The sequence below is a fragment of the Manihot esculenta genome, chromosome 17 (assembly GCF_001659605.2).
Source record: "Manihot esculenta cultivar AM560-2 chromosome 17, M.esculenta_v8, whole genome shotgun sequence".
Lineage (NCBI taxonomy): Eukaryota > Viridiplantae > Streptophyta > Magnoliopsida > Malpighiales > Euphorbiaceae > Manihot > Manihot esculenta.
In genome coordinates this window covers 7260776-7284317 of record NC_035177.2, presented here as the reverse complement: position 1 = coordinate 7284317, position 23542 = coordinate 7260776, and the positions used below count along the sequence as shown (strand labels likewise).

The 23542-nt window shown below is 35.6% G+C and overlaps 1 protein-coding gene across 3 annotated transcripts; it reads left to right on the top strand.

Moving 5' to 3' along the window:
* LOC110605168 (HEAT repeat-containing protein 6) lies at nt 1-21100 on the top strand. 3 transcript variants are annotated; one of them, XM_021743524.2, is made up of 27 exons: nt 1-373; nt 477-575; nt 683-864; nt 1144-1417; nt 1493-1560; nt 1684-1753; nt 2196-2561; nt 2904-2983; nt 3095-3146; nt 3713-3866; nt 4010-4097; nt 4660-4762; nt 4899-4989; nt 10807-10919; nt 11583-11765; nt 11958-12209; nt 12713-12808; nt 12939-13033; nt 13141-13204; nt 13303-13390; nt 13478-13551; nt 17504-17647; nt 17778-17851; nt 18258-18364; nt 19292-19410; nt 19556-19633; nt 20811-21100. In XM_021743524.2, the coding sequence occupies exons 1-27, from the start codon at nt 182-184 to the stop codon at nt 21000-21002; spliced, it is 3498 nt and encodes a 1165-aa protein (XP_021599216.1). In that variant the 5' UTR covers nt 1-181; the 3' UTR covers nt 21003-21100. The 3 variants fall into 3 exon arrangements, 2 of the variants coding, with proteins under 2 accessions (XP_021599216.1, XP_021599217.1); XR_006349164.1 differs by lacking the exons at nt 18258-18364; nt 20811-21100 and having other exon boundaries at nt 19556-19586; XM_021743525.2 differs by lacking the exons at nt 1493-1560; nt 1684-1753.
* The last annotated feature ends 2442 nt before the right edge of the window (nt 21101-23542 follow it).

The window sequence follows — 23542 nt, the reverse complement described above, 5'->3', positions numbered from 1 at the left end:
ATCCCCTAGATTCCCCCCCCCCCTCCCCCCACCTTCGGCTTCTGCACCTCTCCCTCTGGTACAGCCTCCCGCCGATCGTTCCTCTGCTCTTCACGCTGTCAACGTCGTTGCTACGTCCGCTGCTCCTGGTTGCTTCTTTGCTCTCCTCCGCCGCTTCGTCTTCTTACTGTCGAATGGTAGAATGGCCGCGTCGTCGAAGTCGTCGTCCTTAATGATAAGGACATGGAGGACGGCATTTCTGACGCTGCGGGATGAAACCCTAACCAGAAGTCCAAAATCGGAGTCTAAATCAATCGGAGAACTTCTTCATAATCTCATCTTTTCCCATTCCAACTCTCTTATATCTGCCGCTCCTGACCTTCCTCCTCACGAGGTACTAAGTAGCAACTAATACTTTACTCCCCCTTTCCAATTGATCTTTCTTCTACTGTACAATTGTTTTCTTTTCTTTCTATGCTAATACAGGTTGTTTTTAGGTAACGTCCGATTTGTCGTTTCTGCTGGAATTGGCTGCTAATTCGTTTGAATATGGTGGACAAGATTCGGACTCCATTTTTTCTCACATTTCTCACTTGGTACTGCCTTTGCCAAAATAACACCCCCACCAAAAAGAAAAAAAAGGAAATTTTAATTGCTGACATTCATTTTCACCAAATTTATTTCGTTTTCTCTATCCTACCAGATGCATGAGATATGCCATTGTCAACGTGTTTCTCTTCAAATAAATTCTTCGTCTTGGACTCTCATTCTCAATTCCTCTTCAACGATACTGCAATTCTTCATCCGCAAAACGGCAGTTGCACCACTTTTTAGTTCTAATGCTGCTATCGTTAAATCCGCCATGGAATGCATAGAAACCATAAGGTTAAATTTTCTCTCTTTTCCATTTTGCCTTGTGCAGCAACTTAACTCAGCACCGTCATTTGTGCAGTTGGGCATACATTACAATCAACATTGTTTTTAGTAGCGTCTGTAAACAGTTTTTCTTTTTCCTGTTTAATGCTGCCTTTTTCCTGCCTTTGTTCGTTTATCTTGCACACACTAGATTTTGGCTCCTGACACACTTCTTACTTTTAATATCAGTATTGTAGTGAGCTCATTTCTGAACCCCGCTCTCTCTCTATTTTTAATATCTTTCTTTAGGCATCTTGTCAATGTGCATCACCAAAGATTTTCTCTATCGGATAATATTCAACTTGTAAAATTCCTCCTTTGCATTGTCGAGCACTCTCACGCACAGTTGATTAACTCATGTAATATAAGTGGCAAGCAAAGGTCATCTGCAGCAACTGGAAAGAGGTTATCTAAGTACAGTAGTTTATGGGAGGTTCAGACTGTGGTGTTTACTATGCTTGGTGGAGCATTTGTAAGAGTTGGATCTTCTTTTCCTGCCGACATATGGCAATCTACAATAAAGGTAATAATTTATTATGTTATCTCCTTCCTTACGTGATGATTCCTCTGAAATAAGTCGAGCAAGTTTTTTAATTAGGTGCATAGGAAAGTAATGGATTCTTTGGCATCTAAAAGTTCGCTCGTTGAAGACTTTGTTATGTCTAGGTATGGGAACTATCACCTTAACCCCAAATTAATATGCAAGCACGTGCACACCACTAACAAAAAATACATATTTGTTTGGTGTACCTTTTAACCCTCATCAGTGGCGATCCTTCTATCTTGCAGGTTTTATGCATCTCTTCTTAATAGTCTGCACATGGTTCTTATGGATCCTAAAGATTCTCTTCTTGACCATGTATGTTAATCCATTCACCCTTTTTGAATGTAAGATCAAGTTATTGATATCTATTGGTGATGAGTCCACATTGGTTCTAGAGAGTGGTCTTGGGAGTTAGGCATGTCCATATTAATTGATGCATCCCACATCGGTTCTAGAAGGTGGTTTTAGATGTTATATGAATGGGTTCCCAAACCTCCCCTTGCAAGTTAGCTAGCGTTTGAGATGGAGTTTGGTGGGTCCATATCATTTGGTATTAGAGCCATCCTTCTACAGGTCGGTGAGCCATGTAAAATGGTTTTTTGCACAAGGATGTACATTTTAAATGGACACTCCCCTTGTAAGCTAGCTTTTGAGGTGGAGCTAGGTGGGCCCATGTGAAAATGTCTGTGGCCTTTGGTCTTTACACGTATATTGATTTACATATATCTGCACATTAATTTATTCTTCATATTTATAGGTGTCTAGTTTTGTGGCAACGCTTCGGATGTTCTTTGTTTATGGCCTTACCAGTAGAACAGAATTTTCTTTCCTAGCCAATAGTCACGAAGAAAAAGAATTTAGTAAAATGCGCCTTAAGTTGACTTTAGAAGAATCTGTGAGGAAAGATCATGCTCCATACAGGCCTCCACACTTGCGCAAAAAGGAAAACATAAGCATGAAGCAGCCAAGAATTCAGGATTCTGTATGCATATATGATCATGAATCTTCTGCTACTGAGTTTGTGTCATCAGATTCAGATTGCAGTGACAATGATGGATCAGTGAAGGACACTGAAAGTATTCAAAACTCTAAGGTTAGAGTTGCTGCCATTGTTTGCATACAGGTGAGCTTTTTCAAGCAATCTTCTACAATTGGAAGTTTGTATATCTTTCTGTTAATGAAATAACTGACATTTTAATCTTGGCTGCATTTCCAACGTCGTTCAATCACTGCTACTTTTATTTGGTAAACTTTAAGATGTATTTTAAATATACATCTTTATATAGTTAAACTAGGATGTCATCTTGTTGGGTTGTTTGCCTATGTCTATTATAGTTTCCCAACTAATTTAGAAAGATAACACACCCTCTTGAAGTTTAAATAGTTGGTGGAAAATTCCATTGGGAGAATTTGCAAGTATCACTTCCAACTCTGACACCATTTTACCTTTTCATTCCATGGCAAGGATCTTTGTCAAGCTGATAGCAAATCATTGACTACCCAGTGGACAGTACTGTTACCAACTAATGATGTACTGCAACCAAGGTGTTGTCTCCTTTTTTTTCACTAAATCAATTTTTTTTCATTGATGCTCTTTTTTTGTTTCTTTCTGTGTGAACTACTTCAATTCTTCGTCTTTTCTTACTCCACTTGCAGAAAGTTTGAAGCTACTCTAATGACGTGCTTGCTATTTGACCCTTATTTAAAGGTAATGCCATACTAGTTTTTCTGTCAATTTCTCTTTCAGACATTTAAAATTTGTTTGTCTGAAGTGAATGTCTAAAAAGAGGTCCTTGTCCCAGTTTGGTTTGATTGCAAATGGGGAAGAGGTAAAAGAAAATCTAAGGCTTCCATTCCTCTGGGGCCCATAAGATTATATCTGCTCATGTTGGATGGAATTGGTAGAGAAGAGAAGCAACTGGTTATATTTGTCTTTCCTTTTTAAACTAGACTTATATTGTGAGGGTGCTTTGGTGTCTGCATATTGCTGTCCTTCAATTCAGACTAGGAAAATTTTGATTTGTTCCATTCCCTCTCTTTGACCACATACACATGGAAGGAAACAACTCCTATTCAAAAATATTTTCTTCCATGAAATCTCTTTCTTCCCCTACCAAACTATTTGTCGATGGCTAGATCGATCATGTACCTTCCCTTTGGGAAGTTCTTCAGTGATTATTCTTTTCTTGCACCTTTTCAGTTTTAATATATCTGCCTATATTCTGTTTTTATTCCATTGATGCTTCTAACCTTTTCTTGGCTTTATATGTCTAGGCACGGATTGCATCTGCCTCAACTCTGGCAGTTATGTTGGACGGGCCTTCATCTGTTTTTCTTCAAGTTGCAGAATACAAGGAATCTACTAGATGTGGATCTTTCATGGCACTTTCAAGTTCGCTTGGGCTAATGCTGATGCAACTTCATACTGGTACTTGGAAGCAATTCTGCCATACATTTTGGTTATCTTGATGTAAATTGTGCTGCACCTATAATGTTTCTTTTGTTTATTGTTTAGTACTTGGTGCTTATGCGCTAATGTATTATATATGCCTCCTTTGACTTTTGCTGTAGGTGTCCTGTACTTGATCCAGCATGAAACTCACAATAGAATGCTGGGATCTTTATTCAAGATTCTCATGCTCCTGATATCATCTACACCGTATGAATTTTCTTCTCAAAACTACTAGTGTTTGTTTTTTTTGGACTTTTTCTATCTGATACATCAATTGCTATGTGCCCGCATTTTTGCTTGTGTTGATGTTAGCTTTATTATGCTCTGTTTGTGTCTAAACCATAAATTGGTTGCTGAAGGTCTTGCCAAAGTAATTGTATTTTAGTTAACACTTTGTTAAAGCACCACGCCATGTCAATTGTTGTAGCCAATGTAAGTTAGCCCAATATTGAGATCTGCCTTGTGTCGGTTGTCTCTAGTTAAGCTAGATTTGCTTTTTGATGATCTTTTTTCTTCTGTTTCATCCCTTGCTCTAGAGTTGAATGGCGAAAAAGGATCCATATAGACTACCTCAACTAGTTTGAGATTAAGGCTTAGTTATCGTTTTTGTGGTTTATACTATGCTCATATATGGTGAACAAGAATATGTGATCTATTCTAATTTAGCTTAGTTTTTCTACATCATGCGTCGTTTGCATTCTTCTTTCTGGAAAAACAATGTATATCCTTGTATTACTTATTTTTTTGGGTGATTTGGATAATCCAACAGATATTCAAGAATGCCTGGAGAATTGTTGCCTACAATAATCACTTCTTTGTTATCGAGGACTGAAAATGGGTTCCCTTTCAAAAGTGATCAAACTAGTTTGCTGGTTAGTTTTGTTTTATTGCAATATGAGGAAATTAATGTGTTTCTTTTTTCCCTTTGTTTAAGGGCTAGGAGTGGTGATAGGATTTTATGCAACTCTTAGTTGTGATGCCTATATCATATTTTAACCTATTTTGCAGGCTACTACTATTAATTGCTTGACGGCAGCTTTATCAACTTCACCTCCATCTCCACATGTAAAAGAAATGCTATTGGAAGAGATATCAATAGGTTAGGTTTGGTTATAGTATACCTTTCAAGTTCCGAACAACATAAACTGATTGAAAGGGTGAGACAAATATTCACTTGCATTATCACTACGTAACATTTTAATTGACACATCAAATTGATTTTGTATTTCAAAAACAAAAATTTTGGAAGATAGAGAATAAATCAGATCTATTTTTCATTAAGAACAATCAAGTGCACCAAGAATAATCATTAATGAGTCACAAAGTATGAAAGCCTAAAACTGAACTGACACGACTTGGGCCTCAAATGTCTGAATGATCAATTTCAAAAGCAGAAGTTGCTTTATTATTTATTCTTTTAGGAAATGAAGGGCAAGTATGTTTACCAAGATGCCAAGATACACATTTTGAGAAGATAAATTAGAGACAGTGGGAACTATTATTTATGAAGTTTGATATGATTTGGATGATCGAAATGACTATGAAGGAGGTTGGCAGAAGCAGCAGAAGTAAAAGCAACGGGATAATTTGGGTTAGAGAGATGATATAGTTCTTGCGACTCATATCCTGTGCCAATAACCTTCCTTGTATTCCAATCCTGGACAATAACATAAATCAACAAAGAAGGCAACGAAACAATTTAGTTTGGTTAATTTACTAATGGAAACTAAATTGTAGAGACATCCAAGAGCAAACAAGATTGAGATTAAAGGTATAGAGGGAAGAGGATGTGCCTCCTATATTCCATTAACCATAGTTTTAGACTCATTGGCCAAAGTGACAGTAGAGATGATTGGAGAAGAGAAAAGGTAGAAAGAATAGTTTTAGTAGTAGAGATGTGGTTAAAAGCACCATAGTTACGAATCCATGAAGATTGAGAAATAGAAGAATGAGAAAGACAGGAAAAGAGATTAACAAATTGTGGAAGGAGACAATGGATGAGGTTGGCCACTATTTTATAGCCTTGTACTACAAAAACTGATCTTATTTGGCTCTAGTTGAAGTCACAATTTTACCCATTACAACCAAGTCTGTCTTAAGATAACTTCACAATACCTTGAGGTTATTGATCAATTGAGATATCTCCAAACTACTAATTTACTAATACTCAACCCTTATAGAAGAAGCAAGCTCCAGGAATTTTACTGTAGTAGTTATCTAAAGCCACAAAGGGGTCTTTGATAGTAGAAGGAAAGAAAATCAAAAGGTGACACAAGTCGAAGAGAGTCACCTGCCTTAGGCGCCGTAAAAAGCTTCATGTGTTGGCGTGTGTTTGTGCCCAAATGACTTTGACAGCGTAGGACCGGTAAAACGTTTGGGATAGGTGGTGTAGTCCACCTCCTTTTGGCCATTGGTCAACAATCAACAACAATGATGCTGCGACCATAAAAAATTAGGCAGAATCTTTGGCATGCCCCTTGGCGTATTTCTAGCCCTTACCAAATTGTCATAAGGTGTAAGTTCAATCCCACGCACCAACAATGAAAACACTTGAACAACCTGTCAGGCAACCAAGAAATCCCACTTGGTTCAGCCAAAAATCATAATTTCAAAATGGGGTTCTATTGGCATAAACTCTTAATGATGAAAACACAACAAAAATTTATAGCAATAACTCCCAACCTTTATTCATGAAAGGAAGACTAACTATACAAAGGGACTCATGTAGATCATTGCAACATTTATATGTATACACGTTAAATAGAAACAAGACAAGGTGAAGAATTTTGGAGTATTGTTGTATTTCACTCTTGATCTTGATTTATATGACTATTTATACACAAAGAATTATAACTAAATAGGAAGCAAATAATCAAAGAGTAATTACAGAGATAATTAAGGATCCTAATCAAATCAAATTATATTCCTAGAATTAGCAAATAAGTCAACACTCCCCTTCAAGTTGGTGTATAGATGTCACACATGCTCAACTTGCAAATCAGATTATGGTAGACCTTATTGTTGAGCCTTTTAGTAAACACATTCACAAGTTGTATGAACTAAGCTCAAGACACCGTCTGTTAATTTTTCTTTAATGAAGTGCCGATCAACCTTAATATGCTTCGTTTGGTCATGTTGGACTGGATTTTATGCTATACTGATGGCAACTTTGTTGTCACAATACAAAACTATCTTGTCTCTCTCGGGCAACCTCAGCTCCTTCAATAACTTCTGCAACCATAAAGTTTACACACTTTCGGCCATTGCTCTTCCAGGTGACAAGGTTCCCTTCTACAACTGTGTAGTAGCCAGAGGTAGATCTCTTCTCTTGTCATTGAGAGATTCTGCCCAATTTGCATCTATAAAAGCTTCAACTCGAATGTGACTATATTTGGAGTAAAGAAGCCCTTTCCCTGTCGCAGACTTTAAGCATCTCAAAGTATAGCCTGCATATGAGTCTCGCCAGTATTATATATGCATGAATTGACTGACTAAGCTAACAACATAGGCTATATCCAATTGAGTGTGTGAGATAAATCAACCTTTCTACCAATCTCTACTATCTTCCACTATCCACGTACTCATCAGGTTCCTGCTTGCATCTTGTGATTACTTTCAACAGGAGATTCTGTTGGTTTATAATCTAACATACTAGTTTCTTCCAAATGATCCAAAATGTACTTTTTTTGGAAGATGAAGATTTCTTTTTCTGATCTAGCTTTCTCAATACCTAGGAAATATTGCAGCTTTTCTAGATCTTTGATTTCAAATTCTTGAGCCAATAACCTTTTTAGTTGAGTCATTTTCTCTTTGTGATCACCTGTCACCACTATATCAACATAACATACACAATAAAAAGGGTGATCTTATTCTTGTGATGTTTAATAAATTGAGTGTGATTAGCATTGCTCTGTTGATAACCAAAGGACATTATGGCTCTGCTAAACCTGTCAAACTAAGCTTTGGGAGGTTGTTTTAGCCCATATAAAGCCTTTTTTAACCTGCACATCTTTCCTTATATCTTCTCATCTACAAGAGCTTTCTTCCAATATTGAGGAATAGACACTGAGGAAATAGACAAACAAGGCAAAGGCTCTATAGGAGGGAGATAAGAATTCATAAGAAATAAAGTTAGAAATAGGGTGTTTAGTACAAGATCTGTCCCCTTTTCTTTGTGTAATAAGTTTATATAAATTATTGGAGCATTCAAGAGTTATGGGTAACTCACTAGAAGAAGATTCTTGACTCTAAGTAGATTGCATAATGGCTTCTTCTGCATTGTCTCTCCTCGAATACCTCCTCAAATTTGGCTTGTCCAAACATCCAATCCTCTCCCCTTGAATGGACATCTCCCCCCTGTCTACTAGAACTCGAACCCTCTATATATCATTCAGAATCGCAGAATTCAGGATCTCCTCTTTTTGCTCATTATTCTCCATTTGAAGAGGTGAGTGGGTGGTACTGAAGTAGGGTTTAGTTGAAGGTGACATCCATATTGACAATGTATTTTCTAGATGGAGGGTGATAGCACCTGTATCCCTTCTGTGTCGAAGAATACTCAATAAACACACATTTAAGGGCCTTGTGATCCAACTTGAGTCTTGGAAAATAAGTCAGGATATAGTTTTTCTAAAGCATAAAAGGATGGTTGTCCTAATCGTTTGTCACTGTATGATTTCCTAGTTGATATTTGTATTATCTCCAAAAAAAAGGCTTGAGATGAACTAGAACTCGGGTTTACCTTCCAATATATACAACCATCTTGTCAATCCTCTTAAAATTTTGAAGATTCTGAATAACACAATAACCAGGAAAAGAAAAAACTCAATTTTATGTTAAAAGCCTTGGTAAGAGCACTAGTTGATAAAAGACTAACAGGAAAATGAGGAATATAAAGAACAGAGAATAGCTTAATATTTGGAATACAATTAACAGGTTCCAGAGATAAGAGTGAAAGAGCCATCAGCTATTTTGACAATATCCTTCTTTAGACATAGAAGGTAATTAAGGAAGCCTTTAGAATAGCCCATCATATATCTATTTGCACCGGAATCAATAATCTATGAAGCATTACCAAGAGACAAAGCCTTATAAGAAGCACTTATATTACCCTCACTAGTCGCTTTCGTGTCTAGTATGTTCAAGCTAGGAAACAACAAATCTAGGCAGAAGAGGAGATGTAAAATAACTCAATAGAAGTTGCAAACATCGAGAAGACCTAACCCAACACCAAGACAACCAAGAAGTAGCGAGAAGTGGTCGGAAATAAGTGGAGGCGGTCGTCGGCGTTTGGGCAAGTCAAATCCATCGGGATAGAAGGGAACGCGCCTACACAGGTGGCGCGTGAGGGCCATGCACTCGGAGGACGGCTACCGGAATGTGAGGACTGGCCAGCGATGGTGTGGCGACATTGTTGGTATCGGCAGTGAGAAGAAAGGAGGCTCCTAGGTATAGTAGTATCAATTCCAAGGGTTAAGGTTCTTGAAACCCTAAAATTGAAAATTTTCAAATTGAAACCCTAAAAACAGGTGTAGGGCTCTATACTATGAAGAATTTTGGGAGGAATTTTCTGTGATTATTCCAATAGAGTTGATTTTTACAAGGTTTGGCTATTTATACATAAAGAATCAATCTAATTAAAAATATTTACGACACACCTAATTAAGAATATTTACAACACAACTAATTAGGAATATTTACAATAAAGGTAGAAAATAAAATCCCTTTAATAAAGTATAATTATAGGGATTCTCTACATTGGTTAATAGTTGGACAATGAGGAATTGCTTGCTTGGTGCAAGCTTGCCGGAGGCCTTGGGCTGCTAAGGCGGTTGCTTGCATAGGATGGGCTTGGTTGTCAGTCCACTCCCACATGTGTGCAGAGTTGCTGGAATTGGCTGCAGGCCCATGATGAGGCAGTTGCTGGAAGTTACTTGAGGCTAGGGAGTTGCCTACAGGTGTGTGGCAGTTGTGCTAGCAAGCAGACAGTTTTGACTTAGGCAGTTGTGGGCAGTTTTCTCCTACATGGGTGGCGATGTTAGTCATAACTGCTTTGTAATTCCCACTTGTAATTGCTGTCTTGTTTCTATTTAATGTGTACACTTGTAAATGTTGGGATGATCTGTATGAGGAGTCCCTACATATAGTTGTAAATTTCTGTTGTGTTTTCATGGTTAGAGTTTGTGCCAGTGGAACCTCATTTCAAATTGTGATCGTTGGCTGAACCAAGTGGGATTTCTTGGCTGCTTAGGAGGTTGTTTAAGTGTTTTCGTTGTTGCTGCATGTGTTTGAACTCAGACCCCTGTGACAGTTTCTGTTTCGCTGAAAAATTCTGCCCTTTGAAGCCCTTTTCATTCCCTATGGATTTACCACTAACATACTCCACATTAGATATAACCTCCATTCAGGCTCAATTTCCAGAATTTAAACATTCTCAGGGACAAGAATGTGCTAATGGGGGAGGTATTTCTACACATACGGGAAAAGTTAACTAGGGAAATGGAGGGAGAAGCTGTTATAGCTGGAGAGTTTGTTAGTGAGCAGTTATCAGAAAGGGAGTGCAGTTGAAACTATAGAAATGAATGAGAAATAGCTGTATAAATTGGGCTACAAGACTCCTTTCGGTCATTCTAAATTCTATTAATAAAATCCCTCTTCTTCTCTAATCTTTCTCAATCTATTTCTCTGTCTCTTCCTTTCTTTACTTTTTTTCTGTTCTTCCTCTTCTTTCCCAGCAAAAGCCAAAGGGTTTCTGTCCTAACATGTTTACTTGTTTTTGTGAATAAAACGCAAGGGAATTGCAGCTTGTTCCTTTTCACTCATTATATTGGAAATTTTCATCTTATTTGTCATTTGTATTCTTGCTCTTGAGCGTTTATCTGATTTGACTTTGATATCTTTTGAAGCCTTTTTCCAGGTGGTGTTGGGGGAGGTGGTGTTGAGTCCAAAAAAAGTTCAGGTGTTCTTTCTACACTATATCGATATTCTGAGCTCCTAACAAACTCATCAATGTGCTTTGAAGCTCTCCAGGTAATATTGTGGTAAAGATGGATGTTTTTTGAAATTTTGATACTTGTCACTGGATATTTTTAGTAGTAGAGTAGTAGCATTCCGCACAAGCTTGTGGTTTCCCTCATAGTGTGCGCTTACATGTATAGTTTGTTTTCAACCATTTTGGAACTAGCAACCTTAATGTGCTTGATCAAATTGTTTTGTTATCAAAGGCTCTTCAGGCGTTGAAACTGGAAGAGGAATTGTTTGTAACCTGTCACTGAAGCTGAAAATCAAGTTCATGATAAACTGCAGCATTTACAGAAAGGAGTTGAAATCATTTCTGAGTGATTTTGATTTCGTTAATCTTGGCTATGCTCATGCTTCGCCAAATATTTAACTCAGTTTAGTTTTATGTTGTAGTTTAATAATTATTCCTGGTATAAAATAAAATTAAGATTGTGAATAACCAAGAAGAGAACTTAGAACAAAAATAGACTAGTAGGAAAAGAATGGGAAAAAGGGAAAATTCAATATATAAATTAAAACCTTATTGCAGAATATCATAAATTAGTAGTGATATTAAGTATCTTCTCATATCAAGCTAATATTGAATATATATGGTAGTAATCCCAAAAAATATATCCTGACAAGTCTGCTGTTGTACAGTTATTCCATTACATCACTAATTATGTGTCGCAGGCCCTTAGAGTTGTTATACACAACTACCCAAGCGTAGCATTTGCATGCTGGGAACAAATTTCCACCTTACTCCCCAAAGTTTTGAGAGTTGCTGCTCCAGAAGTTCCTGCTAGGGCATGGAAGGGACATATGGGAGAAAATATTGGGTTCACTGAGGAAAAAGTCATAACAGCTGCTATCAAGGTAACATACGGTTTGCATTTCCCAACTTCTAACCTATTCTGCACACTGAGGATCAGAATCAATATATTTAGAAATTGGTGGTGGCTAATGCATGAGTGGTCATGATTGTATACTGCACTTACCCACAGGACTCAGGTAGATGAACATGCAACCATTGTCTAGAAGATATTTACTTTTTTTTCCCTATTGCAGGTTTTGGATGAGTGTCTTCGTGCAATATCTGGGTTTAAAGGAACTGAAGATGTTTTAGATGATAAATTATTGGATACCTCATTTATATCTGATTGCGCAAGGACAAAGAAAGTATCATCAGCACCATCATATGGACTGGAGAGTGCAGAAGATACTAATGAAGAACCAAAGGCATTCGAGTCAGGAAGCGAGCAATGGTCTATAACTTTAGAGAATCACATACCTCTGATACTGGGCCATTCTTCTGCCATGGTTGGTTGTGTTTATTTTGTTGCCTTTGAACAATTGAGTTCCAGATACGTTTGGTTGTATAGAAATATTTATTGTCATCTTATATGCTTAAAATTTGTGTGTCAAAAGTCATGGGCAATATGAGGTACATTAGCTATGCAGTGTATTTTATTCTTTTCTGCATCCCATTGCTGTACGCTAAATATACTCATCTAGTTATGAACCCATTTGGGCCTTAGCGATTAGAACGTTAAGGTTATTTTCCACATTTTTTGGGGGGCATACTGTGGAAGCGGCATCTCTGGCATTCAGATGAAAAGAAGAGCATTCCGGCTCTTGGAAAAAAAATCAAATTTGATTAATGTGATTTTGATGAGATCGAACATGGAGTTATATTGTATCATGATAAAAATATTAAGCGGGCAAATTTACTTGACATTAAGATAGATATTTCTCTTTTCCACTCATATATGGCAGAACTATTAATTTATTTATATTCATATCATCTGTTTTGCTTGTGGAAGGTGAGAACTGCATCACTGACTTGTTTTGCGGGCATTACTTCTTCTGCATTCATCTTTCTCTCAAAGGAGAAACAGGAATTTGTTGTTTCTTCTTTGGTAAGTATTTGTGCAACTTTTACTTGCAACCATGTTTGCTTTCTGAAAGGTGTGGATGGGAAAAAATCTCTTTCTCTCTCTCCTAAATTTTTATTCAAGTGTATGAATTATACCTCCAAAATCTTTGTAGGTCAATGCTGCTGTAGATGATGAGGTTCCTTCAGTTAGGTCAGCTGCCTGTCGAGCTATAGGAGTCATCTCTTGCTTTCCACAAATATCTCGCAGGTGATTCTGGAATTTTGTTAAATGATCTACATATATCCTGGTTATCTTATGCAACTTGGTCATTTCTAAGACTTCACTTGGAAATTTTGTGAACCTAAATCATCTAGTGCGGAGATTCTTGCGAAGTTTGTCCACGCTGTTGAGATCAACACTCGTGATCCCTTGGTTTCGGTATCTTATAATGCCTTTGCCTTATTATTTCATCTTTCAAATCTGACTCTTTGGGGGTAAAGGGTCTAAACTGAAATGCTGAATACTTCTAATTTTAGGTGCGAATAACAGCCTCGTGGGCTTTTGCAAATATTTGTGATTCTCTGCGTCACTGTATTGATGATTTTCCTTTGGACAAGTCGTCAGGTGGTCTAAATTTATGATATGCTAAGTTTAATCTAAAAGGATCATTGATTTTGATTTTGAAGCAACTGTTTTCTCCTTCTATTATAGATTCAAATGCAAACTCGCAGTTAATGGAATTCTTAGCTGATTGTGCTTTGCGTCTGACAAAGGATGGTGACAAGGTAAATCAATTAATTAGAACAAGGTCATTTCTATTAGTGATTCTTTTTACTCCTGCATTCAAACATGATAGAATTATTAATGGTCATGTTAAATTCTGTGTTTATTGTTTCATGATGTTGGTGAGATTGTTTTCACCTTTGCAATAGCAAATGCGAATAAGTGGAGTAATAGAGGGCAGGGATTTCTTAATTTCTGGTGTGCTAGGACTAAGGAACCAACTTTATAATTAATTGAAAAATCATAGCCTAACAATTTAGCTCCCCATTTGTGTTGGCTAGGGTAGAAATGTATTGCTCCAGTAAATAGCATATAAGTTATTTGGATTGGTGGAGACAATAAATTTTCTCCCTAGCAAGTATGGTTTCTAATGTTGCACAGTGAGAACCAGAACCATCATTTCTTGTTCATAGATGGATTGTGATTGAGATTGAGGGGATAAAGCTTTAGTGTAATAGGCAATGGGCCTTCGATCTTGCATAAGTACAACACTCTTGAGCCGGAAGCATTGCATTCAAGACATACTGTTTAGAGAAATCTTGGGTAGCTAAAACAGGTGAAGAGGTCAGTGCCTATTGGAGCGAATCAAAAGCAGCTTGTGCATCATCTGCCCATTGAAGTTTTCCTTGGTGTTACTTCTTTAACAGCTAAGTTAATGGCTTAGCAATAATGCTATAATTCTAGATGAAATGCTGGCAATACCCTATCAAACCCAAAAATTCCATGATTGCTCGTAACGACTTAGGTTGTGGCTAATTCAGAACATTGGAATCCTTGGTTGGGTCCATTGCTACCCTTGTCGCAGGTACCACATGGTCTAGATATTCAATGGTAGTTTTAACAAAGTTCCTTTCTTTTTCGCGTTAATGTGAAATTGAAGGCTTAGAAGCAACTATAATACTGTTTGCAAGTGGTGTAAATGTTCCTCCCAGCTCTTGCTCTAAATGAGGATATCATCGAAGGAAACCGATGAAGATAGGGCTTGAATAATTCATTCATTATTGCTTGGAACGTTACCCGCGCATTGGTTAGGACAAATGGCATGACCACAAACTTGTATTTCCCTGAATGAGTTTGAAATGCTATCTTTGGAATATTTGCCTCTAACACCCAAATTTGATGCAACTGATATTGTAAAAGCAACACATCCAATTCCTTTTGTTGCAACTTAGTGATTTCAGCTTCAGATATTAAAGGAGTATCTAATTCTAAAATTTACCATAAGAGGACAAAATAATCAACATCAACTAATTTTTGTAATTGAGTTGCAAAAGCACTTGCCTAGTATAAGAAGGATTTCCAGCCAAAGTTATAGAACTGCCTCTATATTCTAGTGTTGTCTGCATGGTGACCCAATTAACTTGTACTTCTCCCCGAGTCTGAAGCCATGCTATGCCCAAAATGAGATCCACTCCTCCCAAAGGAACGAGGAAACAATTAGATGTTACTAGTAATTTGCCCAAATCCACCTATACTGACTACAAACTCCAGAAGATTCCACTTTATGGTCTTCCCCTAGTCAAATAGCAAAACTGGTGTTGGTTCAACTGAAAGCTTTAAGATGTCCACCAACTTACCAGCCATGAAATTATGGCTTGCGCCGCTATCTATCATGACCTTGACTTGATATCCTGATTAAATTCCTTGTAACATCATACTCTGGAGAGAAGAAATGCCCCCATCAAATAAAAAAGTAGCTCCATAGTAAAGAAATGGGCTACATCAGTTATTGTCATTATCGGAGAATTAGGAGTAGCATTTTGAAGGTCTTTAGCTAAATCAGGTGGCACAAGTTCATTGTCCCCTACAATAAGAGCACTAAGGTTTTATTTGGGCATTCATGCATAGGGTGAAATGGTTGTTTACCCTTGTAACACAACCCTTTTGCTTTGAGATAGAAAAATTTCTTGGTGGGAGTAATGCCTAGTGCCCTTAGGATGAGGGTTTGACAAGAATCGAAAGGAGGTAAGGTGGAAGAGTTTTAATCGTCTGGGAAGAAGACTTAATTTCCCAAACTTATCTGATGTGGGTAGATTGGTAAGGGTTAATGGTTTTGGGTTTCAGACTTACCTGTAGAACGATGGCCTGATTGAAACCTTGAAGCCTATCTTCTACCTCCATCTCGAGAGTGTTTCACGGTAATAGAGGAAGGATTCATAAACTGTATCTCCATTTCAATACCCAAGTGAGATTCATTGTGAGGGAAATATCCAGTGTTTCATGGGAGCAAATCCTCACCTATATTTGTTAAACTATCAATCTGACAAGTAAGAGCCACAAATTCGTCAATATAATCAACAATCAAATTTTCTTGTCTAATAGTTGCTAAGTGTTCATAGGGAATAGCACGACGATCTCCTCCTTAATGAAGCAAAAGCTTTTGCACTAATTGGGACCAAGTCAAGTTGGGATCTCACTTTGTTAGTCGTCACAACCGATATAAGGTTGCTTCTCCCATGCAAATGAAAGCAAGTTGTACCTTTATATTCTCGGAAGTATTATGTACCTTCATATTCTCAGAAGTATTATGGAGGGTAAAATATTGCTTAGCTCTTGCAGCCCAGGGTCGGTTCCATCAAAATTAGGAAGTTCCACCTTCACAATAAGCATAGATTGCTCTGAAACAATGGATTGGTTAACGGGTTGAAGATTAGGTGTAGAAATTTGAGTAGGCAAAATGTAGGAAGTAGCTCCATCCTCGTCTATTGCATTTCCATGATCCAAAGAAGTGAGTAAAGATTCTATTCTTGCAAGGCACTTGTTCAGATTGAAAGGACGTCATACGCTGTTCTTGATCCAACTTCAAAGCTGCCAGCAATGCTTGCATGTCTGTTAAGCTCCTCTCTATTTGATCAACTCGTCCCTCAATTCTAGTTTTAATCATTGTCAAGATCTGGCAGGTCAGACCAAATGATAGAGCAAGGAACTTTGAAAATAGAGGAATTAAAGAAGTAGAGGACTCGTATCGAGGAATCAACGAGTACAATGCAAATTCCAGGAGAATGCTCCCAACTACAAGTATCCTAGCTATAGCTGAAAAATGTTCAGATCAGGAAAAACTAACCCCTAATAACAATCTGCTTATTTATGCACAAGAATAATTTCTAATCATCTCAATTGCAGCCCTGGCCAGATTCACTCTAACGGTATAAGAGATTTGTCATTTGCAGCCGTGGTCCCATGCTGGAATCTTCCATTCCCTCTGCCTTCTGTCCTTTCCTTCTGAAACTTCTTCTGTAGTATACTCTTAATGGGTTTTTCTTTGGAAGTGGGCCTAAATCCACCTTTTAGCCTGTAACAAGATAAATGTTTATCTCCATTTGTTTAGTACATTTTCTTTTTATAGCTTGTTTGTTTGTGGAGAAGTGAGGGAAAATGAGGTTTAATGCAATTTCCTTGCTATAGAGGGAAATGAGATGCAATTTCATTGGTATTGTGTAATCTGAGATGAAGCTGAACTTTCCAATTTCTGTCGAAGCCCAGTTTCTATTTCCTTTCCATTTTGGAAGGAAACCATGCCAATAAAAGGGAAGAAATAAGCTAAGTGTAGTTTTCTGTTTACCAATATACCCTCAACCAACAAACAAATGCTATGATTGTAAGGATAAGTTTAACTTCCTTCCATTTAAAAGAGACATCCAAACAATACGAGGTATATTTATTTTCACTTCTTTTCTTTTTCTTTCCTGAATATGATTTGCTGGCCTTCCCCTTTTATCATTGAATACCAAAATAAAGTCTAGGGGTCTATGATGATGCTTTGAATTAGATAATTATTGTTATACAAGACAGAAACATTCATTGTGATTCCATGTACCATGATTCCCTGCCCCACCATCTTTATTTCTAAATGAGTTTCAGATGATGTTTATTTTTGGGATTCATCATTTGCTATCCTTCAAAGTTTGGAAAACTGTTATTAACTTTCTGGTGTCCATTTTTTTTTACCATCAGATCAAATCCAATGCTGTCAGGGCTCTTGGAAATCTTTCCAGGTTTGTCAGATGCAAATCAAAATCGTCATCAACTGATGATCTACTTTTGTTGGAGAGAATGGTTCAAGCATTCCTTTCTTGTGTTATAACTGGGAACGTTAAGGTATTATTTCCCTTACACTCAATTTCCTAGGAAAAACCGTTTAGCTTTGCTTTGGTTAATACACAGACCACATTTGTATTTCAACTAGTTCCATCATGGCCTTTACTGAAGTATTGATATAAATTAACAGGTCCAATGGAATGTTTGTCATGCTCTGAGCAATCTATTTCTAAATGAGACATTAAGACTGCAAGATATGGATTGGTAAGGTGTAATAATAGATGGATTTGCATTTTATGCTACTTCTAAATTCTTGCATCTGCACGGTCAATGGAACTTGAACATGTTATAGCTAGTCTCCCTTGCTAATTTTTCATATGTAGCTACTCTGAACTAATTTCCACTGGATAATGCCCAGTTGTTTTTGTTCTTTTATTTTAGTTCATTTATGAATTAAAGTTTAAATTGTTGTGTTGCTGCTCTGCTGTGCTGGGACATGAGACTCACTGTGATTTTTAGTTGAATAGTTGTTGCATTATTTAACTGCTCAATGAGAAGGTGCTGTTTTTAGACACCATGTCTGCATTTTGTATATCACTCTCCTTGTGTCTTAAATTATGTTCTTAATCTAACTTCTAGGTACAATTATGTGCAATAAATCTTTTGGCAGGGCTCCATCTGTTTTTAGCATTCTTTTAGTCCTTCTACGTGATTCTTCCAACTTTAAGATCAGGATACAAGCTGCTGCTGCATTGGCTGTGCCAGCTTCAGCGAATGGTGAGTAGTGGCTACGATCACTTTAGCAATTTTCAGGAACAAGATGAGTTTATCCACCTTAATTCCTTTTATGAGTGTTCACTGTGGGTGGAACTTCTCGACGTACTGACAGTTGTAATTACTTATTCGAACATTTAGGTTTCATTTGTTTGGTGGTGGAAAATATTTTCTGAGAAAATAACTTATCTCCTATTATTTGGTTACGATATTAAAAATAAAGGATGTTACTAAATTTATGTATAGAAAGTTGTTTAGCATAGTTGTTAGGCACGCCTAAGGCGCAAGGCGAGCCAAGCTCCAAGGGCAGCCTCTGAAAGCCCCCCAGGCGTGCAATGTTGCAAAGGTGACCCAAGGCGTACTAGGTGCCTGGCGCTGTCCAGGCGCGCCTCTGTGTTCTAAGCGCAATAGGCCCCATTTCCAGCAGACGTGAAGGAGAAAGAGAAGGAGAAATTTTATTATATCACAAAAATTCTACAATTATGAAAGTAGATAAATTTAAAATCTAATATTACTTAAATTTTGATAAATTATTCATATTTCTTTTTTTTTTTTAAATTTGCACCTTGCGCTGTTCAGGTGGGCACTTGTGCCTTGCACCTAGGTTCCAGGACCTCTTGACGCGTTGATGCCCCTGAGCCTTTAATAACTATGAAGTTTAGTAGTTTTAATGGGGACTTTAAAAAGTCTAGAAAATTACTTTTTTTTTTTTCAATAGAGGAAATCTTCTTTAAAAATGTTTAACTTTTTCTTTAATAAAATTTTTTTTTCTATTGACCAATTTTTTAGTGTCCTAATTGTTAGAGAATGTGAGGAATGTTTAATGGGAAAATATTGTGCGTGAAACAAATGGAGTCTTAATATGATCAAATCTTCTGAAAGATGCTGATTAATTCGTTTGACTTCAACTTATCCTGTTTATCTATGCAGGCTATGGTAAATCCTTCTCAGATGTTGTCCAAGGTCTGGAACATATAATTGAAAATCTAGCTTCAGACCAGATAGATGTGCCATCTAGTTTCAAATACAGGGTTGCACTGGATAAGCAGGTCAAGATCCTGTGTTTTTTAATACTCTTTGCAGTGTACTGATTTATTTCCTTTTATATCGTGTTTTAGATCAAGGGCTCTTTTACATTAGACGTCAGTCGACCATGTACCTACCTTTCCTTAGATATCTTTCTCCCTGTCACAGATAACATCGACCATGTTGCATGTGCTTATCCTTGCTTCGACTGCTGATCACCAACCTTTGAAAGATTTCCTTGTGAAGGTAAGTATTTTATACTTCCAATTACTGTTTAAAACTCCGATATTTTTCTTTGCCTAGAAATTCTATTTTCTGCACCTAGATTTGATTTCAAACTTGTCGCGTGATATGGGAGTTAATGGAACGAAAAGGGGTAAGTGGCAGGAGGATCCTCCCTCTTCTTTTCTTTTGTTTTTAAAGAAAAAGAAATTCCACAACAGGAGTGACAATCCATAGTTTAATTGAAGTGCTTCCCAACTTATCCATCTGTTAGAGCAATCCAGAGTTTAATTGAAGTGCTTCCCAACTTATCCATCTGTTAGAGCGTGTTTAATTAAAAAAACGTGTCTTCTTTTTTTTTAAAAAAAAATTCCTTATTTTTTATAATTAAAATTTGTTTATTTTAACTTTTATACTCTAATTCGAAAACAGAAAACGAATTTTATGTTTTCTAAATTTTATAAAGAAAATAAAAAAAAATACTAAAATGATTATTTTCTATATTTTATTCATTATATTGGAAAAGTGAAAAATATGGTTTTGCAAAAATAATTATATTTATATATTTAAGTATGCATAATTTTTTTTATTTTAAATTAGGTAATTGATTTAAAAAGCTCAATGTTTACGTGTATTTATATTTTTAATTTAACTTTTTTAATTTTAATTTAATTAGTACAACTTTTGCACTAAAATACAATCTTTATATTTTGGTGCAATTTTGCCACATACACTATTAATTTTAGAAATTTACATATTGGTTACAAAATATAAAATTGGATTAATTAAATTAAAATTAAAAAATTTAGATTAAAATGTAAATACGCACTTGACTCTTTTTGAATCAATTGTGAATTCTTTTTCATTATTCTAAATTAATATAAAAATTAAGGTGGAAGTATTATTAAAAAAAACCATATTTTGTAAAAAAATATTGATAATTTGAATATATTTTATAAGTTTTCCAATTGAAAATAATTTTTAATATTATATGAAATGAAGGCATTATGTCAATTTTTTCAATTTTCTATGGAAAGCAAAACGAAGAAAATGAACAAAATTACAAATAAAAAATTATTTTTTTAACTAAATGCACGCTTAGCTTTGACTTGATGATGTTTGCATGGCTTGCTTGCCATTCTGATGGTTCATTTATGGAACTCGGTCAAATTGTGAGTCATTCTTTTTGTGTCTCGTACAGAAAGCCTCATTTCTGGAGGATTGGTTGAAGGGTTTGTGCACCACACTAGGGGAGACCAGTAGGCCTGAGGCTGAAAGGCAAAAGAAACAGGTGATATCCAAGGCAATACATTCGCTCATTGAAGTGTATGGGAGCGACAACCATCAGGCAATTGCACGGAAATTTGAGAAATTGAACAATAGCATACAGTGAATGACAAAATTAGCCGTCATGTTTTTGTACATTTCTTTTGGTTGGATTGAATAGTTCCAATCTATGGGTAGTAATATAATAGTAGTATAATTAGTTAATTGACTTAAATTATTTAATTAACTAAAGTGTAAAAAAGAAAAAGTGAATAATATTTTGCGATATTAAAAAAGAAAGTAAATAAAAATTGTGTTCTATTAAAAAAATATTTTAATTAATTTATAATAATGGACCCATTAATATTTAAGGGAGATTCATTATTTAATTTTTAAATATTATTATTCACGAGTTAATTTTTATATTTTTAGAAATTTATTAAAATATTTATATTTTTTTTTTTCATTAGTGAAATAATTTAAAAAAAAACAGATGAAAGAGAAAAAATTATCAAATTCAATTTTACTTTCATTTTCATATCTAATTTTTAAAACAACTTGTAGGGATTAAATTGTAATTTGACTAGAGGTTTTCCTTGAAAAGCACTCTAGCTGCTGCCACCCAAATTCATGCATAGCCTATCCGCTCTCGCCAATGATAACGCAACGCAACATTTGCAGCGGCTTTTAGGGAAGGTAGTTTTTGGTTAAAATTAAATCAAATTAAATTAATTGATTCCATTATTTAATCTATTTGATTTCTTTTAATAATTAATATTTTAAATTTTGATTTTTTACTTTGATTAAATAACCGTCGACTAAAATCATAAAACTACATTGTTTTATTTGTAACCCTATTCATGTATAAGATGAGATGACCTTTCACTAAACCTTTTCCCCACTTTTTCTTTCAACTGCCTGGAAGGCTGTAACCCTTGTCTCTATGTATTTCTTCTCATCCTCCTTCCCTTCTCCATTCTTGTTGGTCCTTCTCTTCTTCTCCCATTCTTTGTTTATTCTCCCATTTTTGCGGCCAATCAATCTTCTTCTTCTTTCCTTCTCCAAATTTTCCAAATCGCTATCTATTCTCGCCGATCACCGTCTGTTTTCGCCGAGTTGAAGCTGTGCATGTCTTGGTGTTGAAGCATTACCCTCCCCTATATTCCATGCTGAACTTCTGAAGGCCATTGTCGAAGCATCAATGTCGCAATTTGGTGTGGGTTGTTTCTGAAGGCCATCATCTGAGTGCTTTTTCAAAAGTATTTATGTGTATTCTTTGTGCTCTTTGTGTATATATCATATTCTTTGTATTTCTTTTTGTATTCTTCAAGGAATTTATGTGTTCTTTGTATATTTTAGTTGGTAACTAGTGAAATATTTTTATTTGTTTGTGAATTTTAATCTTATTTGGAAGTTGTTTTACAAATTTTAATTGTAATTATTGAATATTATAAATTGATTTTGGAACATATTAATATTGGAAGTATTCTTTTTTGTTGGTTCCTGTGATTTGAGGAGGCTATTTTTATGTACTGAAGAATAAAAAGGCCCACTTTTGCCAATGTTGAGTTGCAGAAACGAAAGATTCCTCCATCTATTCATGCCCAAGTCTTGACATATTTTCATTCTTTGAAAATTGACAATTCACATACAAGGAAACTAATACGATCCTAGAGGCCAGCTTCTTTCACTCTCATTTCAGTTGCTATTCTTTATTTTCTTATTATTTTTAAAGTTTCTATTAATTTATATAGCTTAAACTTTTTTAAATATATTTTTTTCATGAAAGAGTATTTTATGTGAGGCTTGTGCTATAGCAAAGTACCCAGAGCCTAACATTGACCTTGTTGGATGCAAAGAGTTATGCCTTCAGCAGTATGAACAGTTTTTTTTTTTTTTTTGCCTATTAGGATAGAATTGAATGATTTTCGAAAAATACATACGCAGTTTGAGAGTTCTGAAAAATTATATTATATTTTTTAAAAAATTTTATATCTGTTTTATCCATGAACATAAATTTTACGGTCAAATTACATTAACCCATTAATGTTATTTTTCTTTTCTTCTTGTAATTATTCAGTGCATGCATATATATTTAGATTTCTGTGTCTATTTCGGCAGTTTCAAATTTTTGTTTTCAGTTAAAAACCTAGAAATAGGTTCATTAGTAAAGAAAAAAAAATTTTTGTAATTTTGTTCCATTTATTTTTAGAAAATAATTTACCTATAAAAAATATATTTTATAGAAAATATTTACTGTTTAAATATTTTTCCATACAATAACTTATTCCATTCTTAATTATTTAAAATATATAATATTAATAAATTTTATATATAATAGTGTTAATAAAGTTTTCAAAAAAATGACTTAAAATTCCATCAATTAATTTTTTTGAGTACATCAATCCTCAGAAAATAGAAAATTTTCATTTATTTCATCTTAATAATTTGTACGTAGAAAATATATTTTAACAAAATTATTTTAAAAAAATAACTTACACGTTCTAAGCTTTATAAAGGAATAAGAAACCAGCTGCAGCTCGAGATAAAATCCTTGTGCTAGAGAAAGCCAAAGGCAGGAATAATAATGCAAAATCCAATCAATTTCTCCCGCTCCTTTTACTTCCTGGATATTTTTTTTCTTTTCTAAGTTGATCATAAGGTAAG